Source organism: Mobula hypostoma, chromosome 1 (genome assembly GCF_963921235.1).
Source record: "Mobula hypostoma chromosome 1, sMobHyp1.1, whole genome shotgun sequence".
In the NCBI taxonomy this organism is placed as follows: domain Eukaryota; kingdom Metazoa; phylum Chordata; class Chondrichthyes; order Myliobatiformes; family Myliobatidae; genus Mobula; species Mobula hypostoma.
Window position 1 is genome coordinate 82,929,897 of NC_086097.1, and position 12,509 is coordinate 82,942,405.

At 40.3% G+C, this 12,509-nt stretch overlaps 1 protein-coding gene across 4 annotated transcripts in view; it reads left to right on the forward strand.

Annotated features, from left to right (window-relative positions):
* LOC134348431 (spectrin beta chain, non-erythrocytic 1-like) overlaps window positions 1-12,509 on the forward strand; it is a 334,104-nt gene that overhangs the window by 308,665 nt on the left and 12,930 nt on the right. For 3 of the 4 annotated variants that reach the window (XM_063051822.1, XM_063051803.1, XM_063051812.1), the window contains exons 33-35: window positions 7,592-7,866; window positions 9,042-9,215; window positions 12,040-12,082. In XM_063051822.1, the coding sequence (XP_062907892.1) occupies window positions 7,592-7,866; window positions 9,042-9,215; window positions 12,040-12,082 (492 nt within the window). Of the gene's footprint in view, window positions 1-221; window positions 7,535-7,591; window positions 7,867-9,041; window positions 9,216-12,039; window positions 12,083-12,509 lie in introns of those variants that run through there. The other variant, XM_063051832.1, reaches the window with a different exon arrangement.

A 12,509-nucleotide genomic window follows, 5' to 3' on the forward strand; every position in this document is an offset into this window, starting at 1 on the left:
TCTCCTCAAGCAAATCCTCAAAAGAAATGAATAAAATACTTGAACAAGTCACAGCCCTTCAAGCAAAACAACAAAATGCTGGATACACTCAACTGGTCAGGCATCATGTGTGGAAAGAGATCAAAGTCATTTGCGTAAATTACTAATGATGCTTCTCATTCCACAGATGCTACCAGATCTATTGAAATTTTCTACTATTTCATTTTTATTTCTGATTTCAGGCATTTTTCTTCACGGCTGTCTGATACGAACATTTCAACTCGAGCACAGGGAAACTCTTTATATTCTGATTGTTTTTGCTGCTCTAAAATATGCAGCAATTTAGTTATTAAATATTTTGTATTCAGTAATTAGGCAGTTAAAGATTCTGCAAATGAATAGTCATATAGAGTGTAGAACACAAAGCCTGCATACTACAGGCTCTTTGGCCCACAGTATTGTGCCAACCATTTAATCTAACCCTTCACTTCCACATAGCCCTACATTTTTCTTTCATCCACGTGCCTATCTAAGATCTCTTGTATGCCCCTGATGTATCTGCCTCTACCACCACCAATGGCAGTGCACTGTCTTCACCACTGCGTTTTGAAAAAATCTGCCTATGACCTCTCCCCTACATTCTCCTCCCTACACCTTAAAAGTTATTTGCCCTCATATTCCCCTCAAGTCCTGATGAAGGGGCTCAGCCTGATACATTGACTGTTCACTCTTTTCCATAGATGCTACCTGGCCTGCCGAGTTCCTCCAGAATTTTGTGTGCGTGGGTTGAATTTCCAGCATCTGCAGATATTCTATCGTCCCCTTGTATTAGTCATTTCTACTCTGGGAAAAACTCTCTGGATACCTACTTGATCTATGCCTCCTATCATTTTCTACACCTCTCTCAAGTCACCTCTCATCCTCCTCTCCTAAAAACACCCGGCTCACTCAACCTATCCTCATAAAATATACTCTCTAATCCAGTCTTTGTCATGGTAAATCTCCCCAGCACCATCTCAGAAGCTTTCCTTTCCTTCCTATAATGCGACGGCCAGAACTGAACACAATATTCCAAGTGCGGTCTAACCAGAGTTCTATAGAGCTGCAACATTACTCTGTGGCTCTTGAAATCAATCCCCCAACCAACGAAGACTGACACACCACTGGCCTGCAGTACTTTGCAATGAACTTTGAGGGATTTATGGATATGAACACTAAAAGGAACTTTGTTCTCCACACTGGTAAGAATCCTGCCATTAACCCAATATTCTTCACATTCTTCAGACGGAACTGCTGTCTGCCACTTCTCAGCTCAGCTCTGCGTCCTAACAATGTCATATTGTAACCTACGACAACCTCCTATCCTATCCACAACTCCAGCAAACGTCGTGTTATCTGTAAAGTTACTAACCCACCCTTCCACTTCCTCAAAGTAATTTATAATAATGAATGGATGAGAAGAGCAGGAGTACCAGAACAGATCCCTGCAGAACATCACTGGTTACTGACCTCCAGGTAGAATATGCCCTAAGTGCTATCCCATTCTACCTACCATGGGCTAGCCAGTTCTGTATCCACACAGACAAGTGTCCCTGGATCCAATGAATCCTGACATTTTGAATATGTCTACCATAGGGAACCTTGTCAAATGCCTTACTAAAATACACCACATCCACTGCTCTGCCTTCATCACTGTTTATTTTTTCACTTCCTCAAAGGGTTCGGTCCTGCTTGTGAGGCATGATCTGCTACTCACAAAAACACGCTGACTATCCCTCATCAGACTATGCTTCTCCAAATGCTCATAAATCCTGTTTCCAGGAATCCTCTCCAATAGCTTGCCCCAGCACTGATGTAAGACTCACTGGTCTATAAATCCCAGATTATCCCCGTTACCTTTCTTGAACAAAGGAATAACATTTGCCATCTATCAGTCCTCTGGTACTACTCCTAAGCCAGTGAGGATGCAGCAATCGCTTCCCTCACTTCCTGTAGTAACATCTGGTATATTCCTTCCAGCTCTGGGGATTTGTCTGTCCTAATGTTTTCCAAAAGTTCAAGTACATCCTCTTTCTGGATGTCATCACGTTCCAGCATTTCAATCTGTTCACATTCATCATGGTCCCTCCCACTCAGGTGATCCCAACCTGGCATCTACAGACCCTTCAGTAAATGGTAAAGGTCCATGGCATCAAAAAGGTTGGAAACCCCTGTCACTGGGGAATACTGAAGCAAAATATTCATTAAGGACCTCCCCTCCATCCTCCAATTCCAGGTATACGTTACCTCACTAACCCTGATCTACCTTAATTTTGGCCATCCTCCAGCTCTTCACATATATGTAGAATGCCTTGGGGTTTTTTCTTTAATCCTACTCACCAAGGCCTTCCCATGCCCCTTCTAGCTCTCCTAAGTCCATTCTTCAGCGCCATTAAAGCTACCTTGTAACTATCGAGACCCTCGATCTGATCCTTGCTTCCTAAACCTTGAGTATGCTTCTTTCTTCATCTTGACAAGATCGGTTCCTTCACCCTACCGTCCTTTCCCTGCCCCAATGGCACAAACCGGAACCCCATACAAGTACTTCCAAAATAAATTGTTCAATTTAATATCAGAGAATGTATGCAGTATACAACCTGAAACTCTTACTTTTTGCAGATATCCATGAAACAAAAAGAAACCCTAAAGAATGAATGACGGAAAGACCAGAACCACAAAGACCCATCCCTCTTCCATGCACAAGCATGACCCTCCTCCCCCTCCCTCAACCCCCACTTGCACCTGCAAAAGCACCGAACCTCCTACCCACCACCATGCAAGCAACAGCAAAAGCTCCCAAAGAGACCTTGGTCTAGAGTCCATCAAAAATCTACAGCCCACTTTGGTATCTCAGAGAGGCACTCTCTCACCAGCGAGGGAGAGAGAGATCACTCCTGCATCAAGAGGATCACTGTTACGAAGTTACAATCTTCCACGTTGCTTCTCTGAGCCCCCTGACTTGAGGTCCGACAGGCTTTCACTCACCAAAATGAGAGAGGGGGAAATCACTCGAGTACAAGGTCTTCTTCCGACAGCAGTGCATACCTCCTGCTGTCTCGATGCTTCAGTCTCCCGCCACACTTCAGTCGACAACATCTGCAACCCCCACATTTTGATCGTGCTATTCCATTGTATATTTCCTTGAGAACATCCGTTCACAACTTACACTCCCAATTTCCTGTCTAATGGCATCATAATTTGCCATCCTCCAATTAAGTACTTTCCCCTACCATCTGCTCCTATCCCTGTCCAAGGTCACCACCTCTGAAATGCTCACCCACCAAGAGATCTGTCACCTGACCAGATACATTGACTGGTACCAAATCCAGCATGGCCTCTCCTCTAGTTGGCCTGTCTACATACTCTAATAGGAATCTGTCCCAAACACAGCTAGCAAATTCCATCCTGTCTGCACTGAGGACGTGCCAATCAATATTAGGAAAGTTGAAGTCACTCATGACAACATTTTTGCATCCTTTCAAAATGTGACCCCCGATCTGCTCCTCTGTTGTCACGGGAGTGGGGGTGGGGGGGGGGTCTATTGAATACTCCCAATCCAGTGAGTGCTCCCTTCCCGTTTCTGACATCCACTCACACTGACTCAGTAGACAATCTCTCCAGGACATGCTCCCTTTCTGCGACTGCTTTATCCATGATTAGCAATGCCACTCTCTCACCTCTTTAACCTCCGTCCATCGCTTAGGAAAACTGTAAACCCCAGCAGCCATTCCTGCCCTTTCAACTCCCATGTTTCTGTAATGACCACAATGTCGTAGCTCCGTATACATCACCCTTATTTCTTATATTTCTCACATTAAAATAGACACATTTCAACCCCTCCAATTAACTGCAATTATGCCCTTTCCACTGCCTATCCTTCCTCTCAGTCTCTCTGCCGGCTGTATTTGTCATTGCCCCACCCTCTGACCTATCCCTTCAGTTCCCATTCCCCTGCCAAACTAGTTTTAACTCTCCAACAGCTCGAACAAATCTGCCCACAAGGATATTTTCCCCTCAAGTGTAACCTGCTCCTTTTGTACAGCTCATACCTTCCCCAGAAGAGACCCCAAGGATCCAAAAATCTGAAACTCTGCCCTCTACAACAATACTTCAGCCCACATTCATCTGCCAAATAATCTTGTTCTTTGTAAATGGCTTCATAGAATCTTGAACCAAACAGGGCCATGCACATGCCATCTCTTTGAAAGGTCTTTTCAGCATTCTTCCATACTGTCGCGTTTTCCCCGAAAGATGCAGATTAATCCTCTTCTCGAACGTGTCCAATTACTATTAAAGCATTTCCATTGAATCTCATTGCACTATGAGAGCAGATCTGAAGATTTTTCAGGGTAATAAAATAACTGCTCTTTTCCCCAGTCTTTTAAAATAATTTTTTTGCCTATCAGCTCTGACTATCACAGAGGAAATAGTTTCTCACTTTTTGCTGTGTTGAAGCCCCTTACAATTTTTGGGCATTTTTGAAGCTCTCACCAGTGTTATCTGTGCAAGGCGGGCAATGAATGATAGGTTCTTCAACTTCCCTTCCCTGATATCATCCTGGTAAACCTCTGCATCCTCTCCAGCGCCTGACTGCTGCTCCTGAAATACAGAGCAGGAACTGTACATCCTGACTAAGGCCTGGTCAGAGACGATCATCTCCTTGTTTTTGTGTGAAACACTCCTTTTTACATAGATAGCTTAACGACTCCTTTTAAACCTCTCCTACTATGTTCAACGAAAATGAGGTTGTTTCCCCAAAATCTTCGTGAAAGAATATTAATGCATCATTTTTCCACCAGCTTTCATTGTTAATTGCATCCAAAACTCAATCAGGATTGTCAGATATTACTGACCCTCTAGAACATCCATACTTCTTAGTTAATGCTTCCCTCAGAAATGATCTCAAGGGGCTTTCCACCATTGCCATTAAATTAATTGCCTATTGTTGCAGCCTTCCTTTTCTGTTAGTACTTGAAAGGCTATGGACAGAAAGTTTTCTAGATCCATTTGTGCTGGCCTAGATGTGACCCATCCGGACAGGGTCACATTACCTTTGAGTGAAGCTAATATATTTAAGGCCTCCCTTTAATCTATTTTTATCTCAACGCTTTCTCCCTCTGCTCTGACATCAAAGATATTCAATTCTGTGAAGATGGATGCAGAGTATTTTGGTTTAGTTTACTCTCTGAAGTTTTCCTTTTTTGATTTAAATTAACCCTATTACTCTTTGTTAACTTTTGATTGATGTGATTATTTAAAATGGGTCCCTCTTTCATATTATTAACTGATCTTTCCTCACACAGTTCTTGTCCATTTTATATTGATTACTGTTTCCTCTACACCCCCATGTCCTTTTGTATTTTGAGAGTATACAACAACACAGCTAGACAAATGTCCTCTTATTCTGTTCTTCCTCCAAGAGTTTCCCCTTCTCACTGCCCATTCCCTGGGTCCAAAGTGTTGAAGCTGCTCCACGTTTCAACACTGCTATTTCAGTAGCTATTCTCTTCCAGTCCTCCTTTTACCCTGTCGTGTAACTAAATTCAGCAGGGGCAAGATGTTTAGCTGAGATTTTGAGTATGATCACTGCAATGCACAGTGACACATTTAATTTTATTAATCAGAATCAGGTATAATAATAAACACAAATTGCATGACATCCGCCGGTGATTACAATTGCTAGTTAAGAACTCCTTAGAGTGGAGGGAAAGCATAAAGGGGGCCATGGTGGGTAGCAGTTAGCATGACACTATTATAGCTTAGGGTATTGGAGTTCAGAGTCAATCCCAGCGTCCCCTGTAACGAGTCTTTACGTCCTCACTGTGGAATGGGTGGATTTTCATTGCGTGCTTGATAAATAGAAGCCAAAATCTTTATAGAAGAAACTACATGCGTCAATCAATGGTAAACACCAAATCTGGAAAACCCTGCCATGGACTTACAAAGGTGGGTACCCCAACAGGAAAATAGGTAAGTTTTTTTTTAGCTCTTCTAAGTAAATTGGGAAGAAATATTGCAGGAAGTTTTAGTGATGGCATCCTGTTGCATTCTGAGTTGCAAGTGCAAGGAGAATAAAAGGAAATAATTTTTCTTTTAAATGCCAGCCTTTAAATAAAGAACAATGAGTCTACTGAAGTTAGTCTCCTTTCACTTTCATTCAGCAGACCACACCTGCCTGTAATTTGTCAACAGATGCTGTATCGTGACATAAAGCATAAAATCAATGATGAACTGAACTGTTATGTGAACTTGATATGTTTCCCTTGAATTAATAGATTTCCTGTGACAGCAGACTGAACTAATCCATAGGGTGCATTTGTATTTGGAACAGCAAGAAGGTCATGAAAAGAAGTGCAAAGATTGGGACCAAGTTGATTCCAATCTTTATGAATCAACATAAGAAACGAGGGGAAGTTTGCACATTTTCTCCACAAAAGGAGAAGACTTTGAGATTTCAAGAATATTTTGTGATCCAAAACTCATATTAAGAACCCCTAAATAATCTCATTTCATGATTTGAAAAGTCTGTTAACAATTTTTTCCAGGCACTCACATAACCTTTTAGCAACACTAACAAAAATAAAATCATTGTATTTTCCATTTACCAAAAATTTGTGATATTTGCAACAAGAAATCCAAACTAATAAATAACCCGGAGGTTACTATCAGTAATATTTACAAAGAAACTCCAACATGTTTACCTTGTGTATATTTTAACACATTTATCAGCTTGCTAATATTTTAAATGCCTGTGCTAAAGCAGGAAGCAATTTATTAAATGCTTGCTAATATTACCAACTGTATTTTCTTTGTTGGCTGGTTACACATGCAACAGCATAACTCCATGATTAAAATTAGAAATGCTTGTTGTAAATAAACCTCTTTGATATTTGGTCACTACTATACATAGAAACTACAGTTCATTTCCTTGATTCCACTGATTTCCTGACATCCAAGTGCAGGAATTTCCAAGGTTAAGTAGTAGTGGTGGTGTCTCAGCAGATGTGGGGGTTACAGCTAAAGCTGAAATTAAAATGTAATGTTGTGAGGTGGATGTTCCTTTGTGCTAATTTTGACTTAGTAAGTGAACACCAGAGCACAGAGCCATTGAGAAATGAGTGAGGCAGGAGGATCAAAAGGGAATGAAGACCCTGGGCAATTTTAAAGGATAACTTACCTTCAGACATATTAAGTGAATATTCACTGTTACTCTATAAACACACAATGCTTTCTTCCTATTTTCAGTAAAAGCTGTACACTTTCAGTTAAAATAATTAAAATGCAGTTCATTTAATAAACAAAGAAATGCCATGCTGACATATTAACACTAAGATCAATAGCCACTGATGTGAGAACTATTTTATATTTTGTTGGTTTGGTTGCATTTTGGTAAAGCTAACTATGAGCTGAAAATATACAATTCCAGGATTTTTCTTGATGACGTGGATCTCTGATGGTTGTTTTTTTGATCACCAAATCAGAATTATTGAGTTAATTCAAAAACAATAGAGGTCATAACTTTTTGAAAAATGCTTAGTGTTTCAGTCTCTGATGTTATCTGCACCCTCCATAGAAAACTACATCTGAAGATTTGTCCAACATGGTAAATGGTACTGACAGCCCAGAAGATAAAACTTTGGAGAGTGAAGAAAAATTAGAGTTGGAAGAGCAGTCTTATGAAAGGTCATCCAAGCTTCAACCGCTGATATTGCCTGCAATGGAAATAGACAAGCCCAGAACATCAGCTACACTTCCCAGTTTTACCACAAGAGAAGAAATTGCCCAGCTGGAGGGATATCTGGGACGTAAACATGAACTGGAAGGACCTAACAGGAAGGCATCAAACAGGTGAGTTTTTAAGGCTCTAAATTTTCACTCTTATGACCTAAATAGGAATACAGTTCAGATCTTTTGTCTCCAACTGTAAATAACTTGTGTGAACTGATGTTCACGATCTCACATAACATTTACCTACCCATAAAGTAGTATTAGGTTAATTCTGAGAAGCTATAGGGGTAACTATTGTAACACACATACCGTGCATTTCAAAAATATCCTTTAAATGCACCGGTTATATGTTAATTAAATCATAAATCAATTGGCTATTTCATTTCATAGTATGTTGATAAAATCTCACCCCACCCCACCCCCACCTCACCTTGAATAAGCCCAACACTGGAACCTCAAAGTTCAAACTATGCTGCATTCTCCAATAAACACTCACTTTGACTGGAAACTCATTTGATTTAAAATGATGTACATCTTTCCTTGTATGGCTCTCAGAATAAATTCTCTGCTGATGATATCTAGGTTTTATTTGTCTTTTTATTGATTATTTGATAACTTGTTCAATTCAAAGCTGTCTTTTAACTCAACCCTAAATTCAGAAGCCTTTAATGTCTACCCACTAACCACTCATCCCTAATTTTAACCCATTCAATCCCCCCCCACAGAGCATCAATCAGATGTCCTCTTTGTCCCTGAGTAGAACTACAAACCCAAATTTCATCTATCGCCAAAACTGTTTTAATTCCACCTTCACAGTATCACCTATGTCAGTTCTTTCAATGTTGAACATTTAGGAAGCTCTTTATCACTGGCAGGTTCAATTACTCCTTTCCTGCACTGCTTGGTGCTGAAATGTCTAAGCAGGGAAGATTAATGACATCTCATTTATGCTCTCCGTAATAGCCCGGATGGGACTGAAGGACTACAAGTAGTTCCAGTACCTTGGGGCAGAGTTGGCACGTTTCCATTCTTACTTACAATTCAGTAAGCTGATGGAAAGTTCATGTACAGAGATAACAATACCAGTTTAAATCCTTTTCCAGAAATACTGTATGCATGCAACATCAATTGTAAGGTTTGCAGGGGAAGAATGTCCTTTTTTTTGAATGGAACTGTTGAAATCAATTAAAGTTATACTCAGCATCATTCCGTATTCTAGCACAGAAGTAGTTGGCATTGAATGGCCTGATTATTAATGAAAGAAACATTTTTTCCCTAATGTTTTTCGAACTTAGGTCATGGATCACCTTGTACTGTGCCCTGAAGAGTGGTGAATTTTACTTCTACAAAGACACAAAGAATTGTAGTGCGGGTGTAACATACCATGGAGAGGACCCACTGAATCTGAAAGATGCTATTTGTGAAGTGGCTGCTGATTACAAGAAGAGAAAGCATGTATTTAAACTGCGGTGAGTCATCACTTCATGTAAGTTTTTGCACCGATTTTGTGTTGTAGGATGGTAGTTAGGATGTTTTTTTTTCCTCATATGGTTGAAACAGAATTAGATCATGCAAACCAAATCACTAATGGGAATATTCAGCTAAGCTCCCAAAGAGGGACAATATCCACAATAGCAATGTGAACCTGAGGTAATGGAAAAAAAAATCCCAAACAACATTCCTAGGCCATTATGCTCCTGGAATGTATAGGTGTTGGCAAATGCACATCATCAAAATAGGATATGTTTCGCTGTGCCAAATAAAAGTTCAAATGAAGGTCAACCAGCAAGTATTATTTCAGGCATATTAGATAACTAATTGTATTAGATAACTGTAAAATCTTAAACAAATTTGTCACAGCATTTACAAAATTGCGCGTCTCCTGTCTGTCTTATTAATATCTTCCACCCATACTCCAAAAGCATTGCAATATCTGGCTAGAGCATACAGTTTATGTATTGAATTTTGACTTTGCAGATGTGTATATTAGATATACATCCTGTTTTCAGTACAAAATAAACATGAGTATCTTTTGTATCACCGCGGCTGTATCTGTTTTAGACATGGCTTCATTTGTATTCTTAAAATGTCAAGATTGTGGGTACAGTCTCATGACAGGGATTTGAGCACATAAAATCCAATGCGGTTAAGTTGGAGGAGCCATCATTTGGATGATTAATAATGAGGCAACCTGCCTGGTTTCCTCAGTGAAAGTAATAGATTTAATGTAGCTCATCTGAAAGAGAGCAAAGAGTTTAATCCTGGTGCTCTGGACAACATACATTCCTCACCTCATAAAACATTCATGAATTGCTGTTTGTGGGACCTTGCTATGTATTCATTATTGGTACTGGTTTATTATTGTGACACGTGCCAAGATACTATGAAAACCCTGCCTTGCATGCTGTTCATACAGATCAAGTCATGTCACAGTGCATTGAGCCAGAATACGGTAAAACAATAACAATGCAGAATAAAGTGTGAAAGCAACTGAAGAAGTGTGGTGCAGGGGAACAACAAAGTGCAAGATCATAACCGGTTAGTTTGTGAGGCCAAGATTCCATGTTATAGTATCAGTGGTTTGCTCAAGGTAACAGTGAGACAGAAGCTGTCCTTAAGCCTCGCGGTACATGCTTTCAGGCCTTTGTATCTTCTGCCTGATGGGAGAGGAGAGAAGACGGTATGCCCATGGAGGATAGGATCATTGATTATACACACTATATTTGCTGTATTGGGGCAGAAAAAAGAATAGACAGGGTCCATAGAGGACTATTGCATATACAATGCCTAAAAAAAAGGAATTTAACCCCCTGGGAAATTTTCATGTTTTATTGTTTTACAACATTGAATCACAGTAGATTTAATTTTTTAACAGAAAAAGACTTGTTCGTGTCAAGGTGAAACAGATCTCTACAAAGTGATCTAAATTAATTATAAGTATAAAACTCAAAATAATTGATTGCATAAGTGTTTTGTATTCCACAATAAGCAATGAAGGTAGTCTACAGTCTTGCATGATATTGCTGATATATCATCCACTTACATATGACCTAGGAACCCAGTTATATTTTCTGTTGAAGTGTCATGTCTTATAAAACTTACACTTCTTAAAATCATTGATGACTATGATTCAGAAGTATAGTTTTTATTTGGAAAGAGGTCTTCAACTCTTCCTTGGCATCATTTAATTATTCCAAAGTAAGTGTGTGTGTGTGTGTGTGTGTGTGTGTGTGTGTGTGTGTGTGTGTGTGTGTGTGTAGAAAGCATATTTTGAGACCTTCTTAAAGACACTGTTTTCTTTTCCCTGATGACCAAACAGTGCATGGATCCATTCTTTTATTTAGGAATTCTGAACAGGAAGGAAATTACCGTGGCCCTTTAGCACTGGCAGTATTCATACCGTGCACCTCAAATGGCCTCTGACAACCAAGTCCAGATCCTGACCTACATGTATGGTTTAGCTACTCAGCCTGGTGGAAACGTTTCTACTAACAGGAAAAGGGGCAAAGGTGTGTCACTGGTGCCACAAAACCAGTGCTTTGGGCAGATGGAGCTTGTCAGCTGTGGTTGGCAGCTTACCTAGGAGAACTCTGATCTCAAACCTCAGATGCCCTGCAGCTATACCCATTCATGGGGAAGGCTTCGGGAGTAAACCCTGAGGGAAAATTCCAGAGCTGGAGTCCCTAAGGGCAGCCCTACGTTGAGTTCAACGCTGATTGGCAACTCCTGCGATGCTGCTGGTACCAAACTGTATCAGTCTCTGCCATTCCTTTGGGTACATCAGGTGCATGGAGAGAGGGAGCTTGCTACATGGGCAACAGCTGTCTCTCCACATGGTATTGCCAGGCCTGCATGTCTAGACAGCCAGGATGCAGCATGCATGGTCAACCCCGACTAAAGGAGGCCTCACTCACTTTCCTGCTGAATATTTGTCAGTGATGGGAAAAATAAGTCTTTTGGTTCCCCTTATATGTTGCCCCTCTTTCTTCTAAGTCCACACGTATTTGGTAATTTTTCTAATGGGAAGCAACTGATTCTGTTATAGAGTAAAACCGATGCAAGGTGGATTTGCATAGATTTAAAATAGGTGACGACATTAGGAGCCAGGATAGAAAAGCTTGTGATGGTTATGTACATTTTGTGTCTCCAGTTTATGTTACAGCCTTTAAACTCCTTCCAATTATTTGTTATAAATGCAGAACTAAAAATAGAGTATTTGCTGATGATGTTTTACCAATGTCCTTCTATAGGCAAGTACCTGTTTGAAACAATATATGTTTGGGCTTGTTTCAGGTTGAGCAATGGGTGCGAGTACCTGTTCCACGGCAGAGATGAGGTAAGTGATATTGACCCTCAACTATTCACTTCAGAACAAGTATTCCTTTGGCAATATTAAAATAATTCTTCACCAGTGATGATTAACAAATCAATATACTTTTTCACTGGAATGATCTTATATATTTTTGGAGTTCATTTGTTTTATTGGTCCATTTTCGACAATTCCAGTAATGAGTGTGTCAATGACGAATATCTCAGTGTCCATGTGGATACCACAGTAATGTTATGGTTAGCACAATGCTATTACAGCTCAGGGCGACGGAGCTCAGTGTTCAATCCTGGCATCCTCTGTAAGGAGTTGGTGCATCTTCTCCGTGAAATGTATGGGTTTTCCCTGGGCACACCAGTTTCCTCCCACAGTCCAAAAACCAATGGGTACACTAATCGGTCATTGTGAATTATCCCGTGTGTTGTGGCAAAATTGA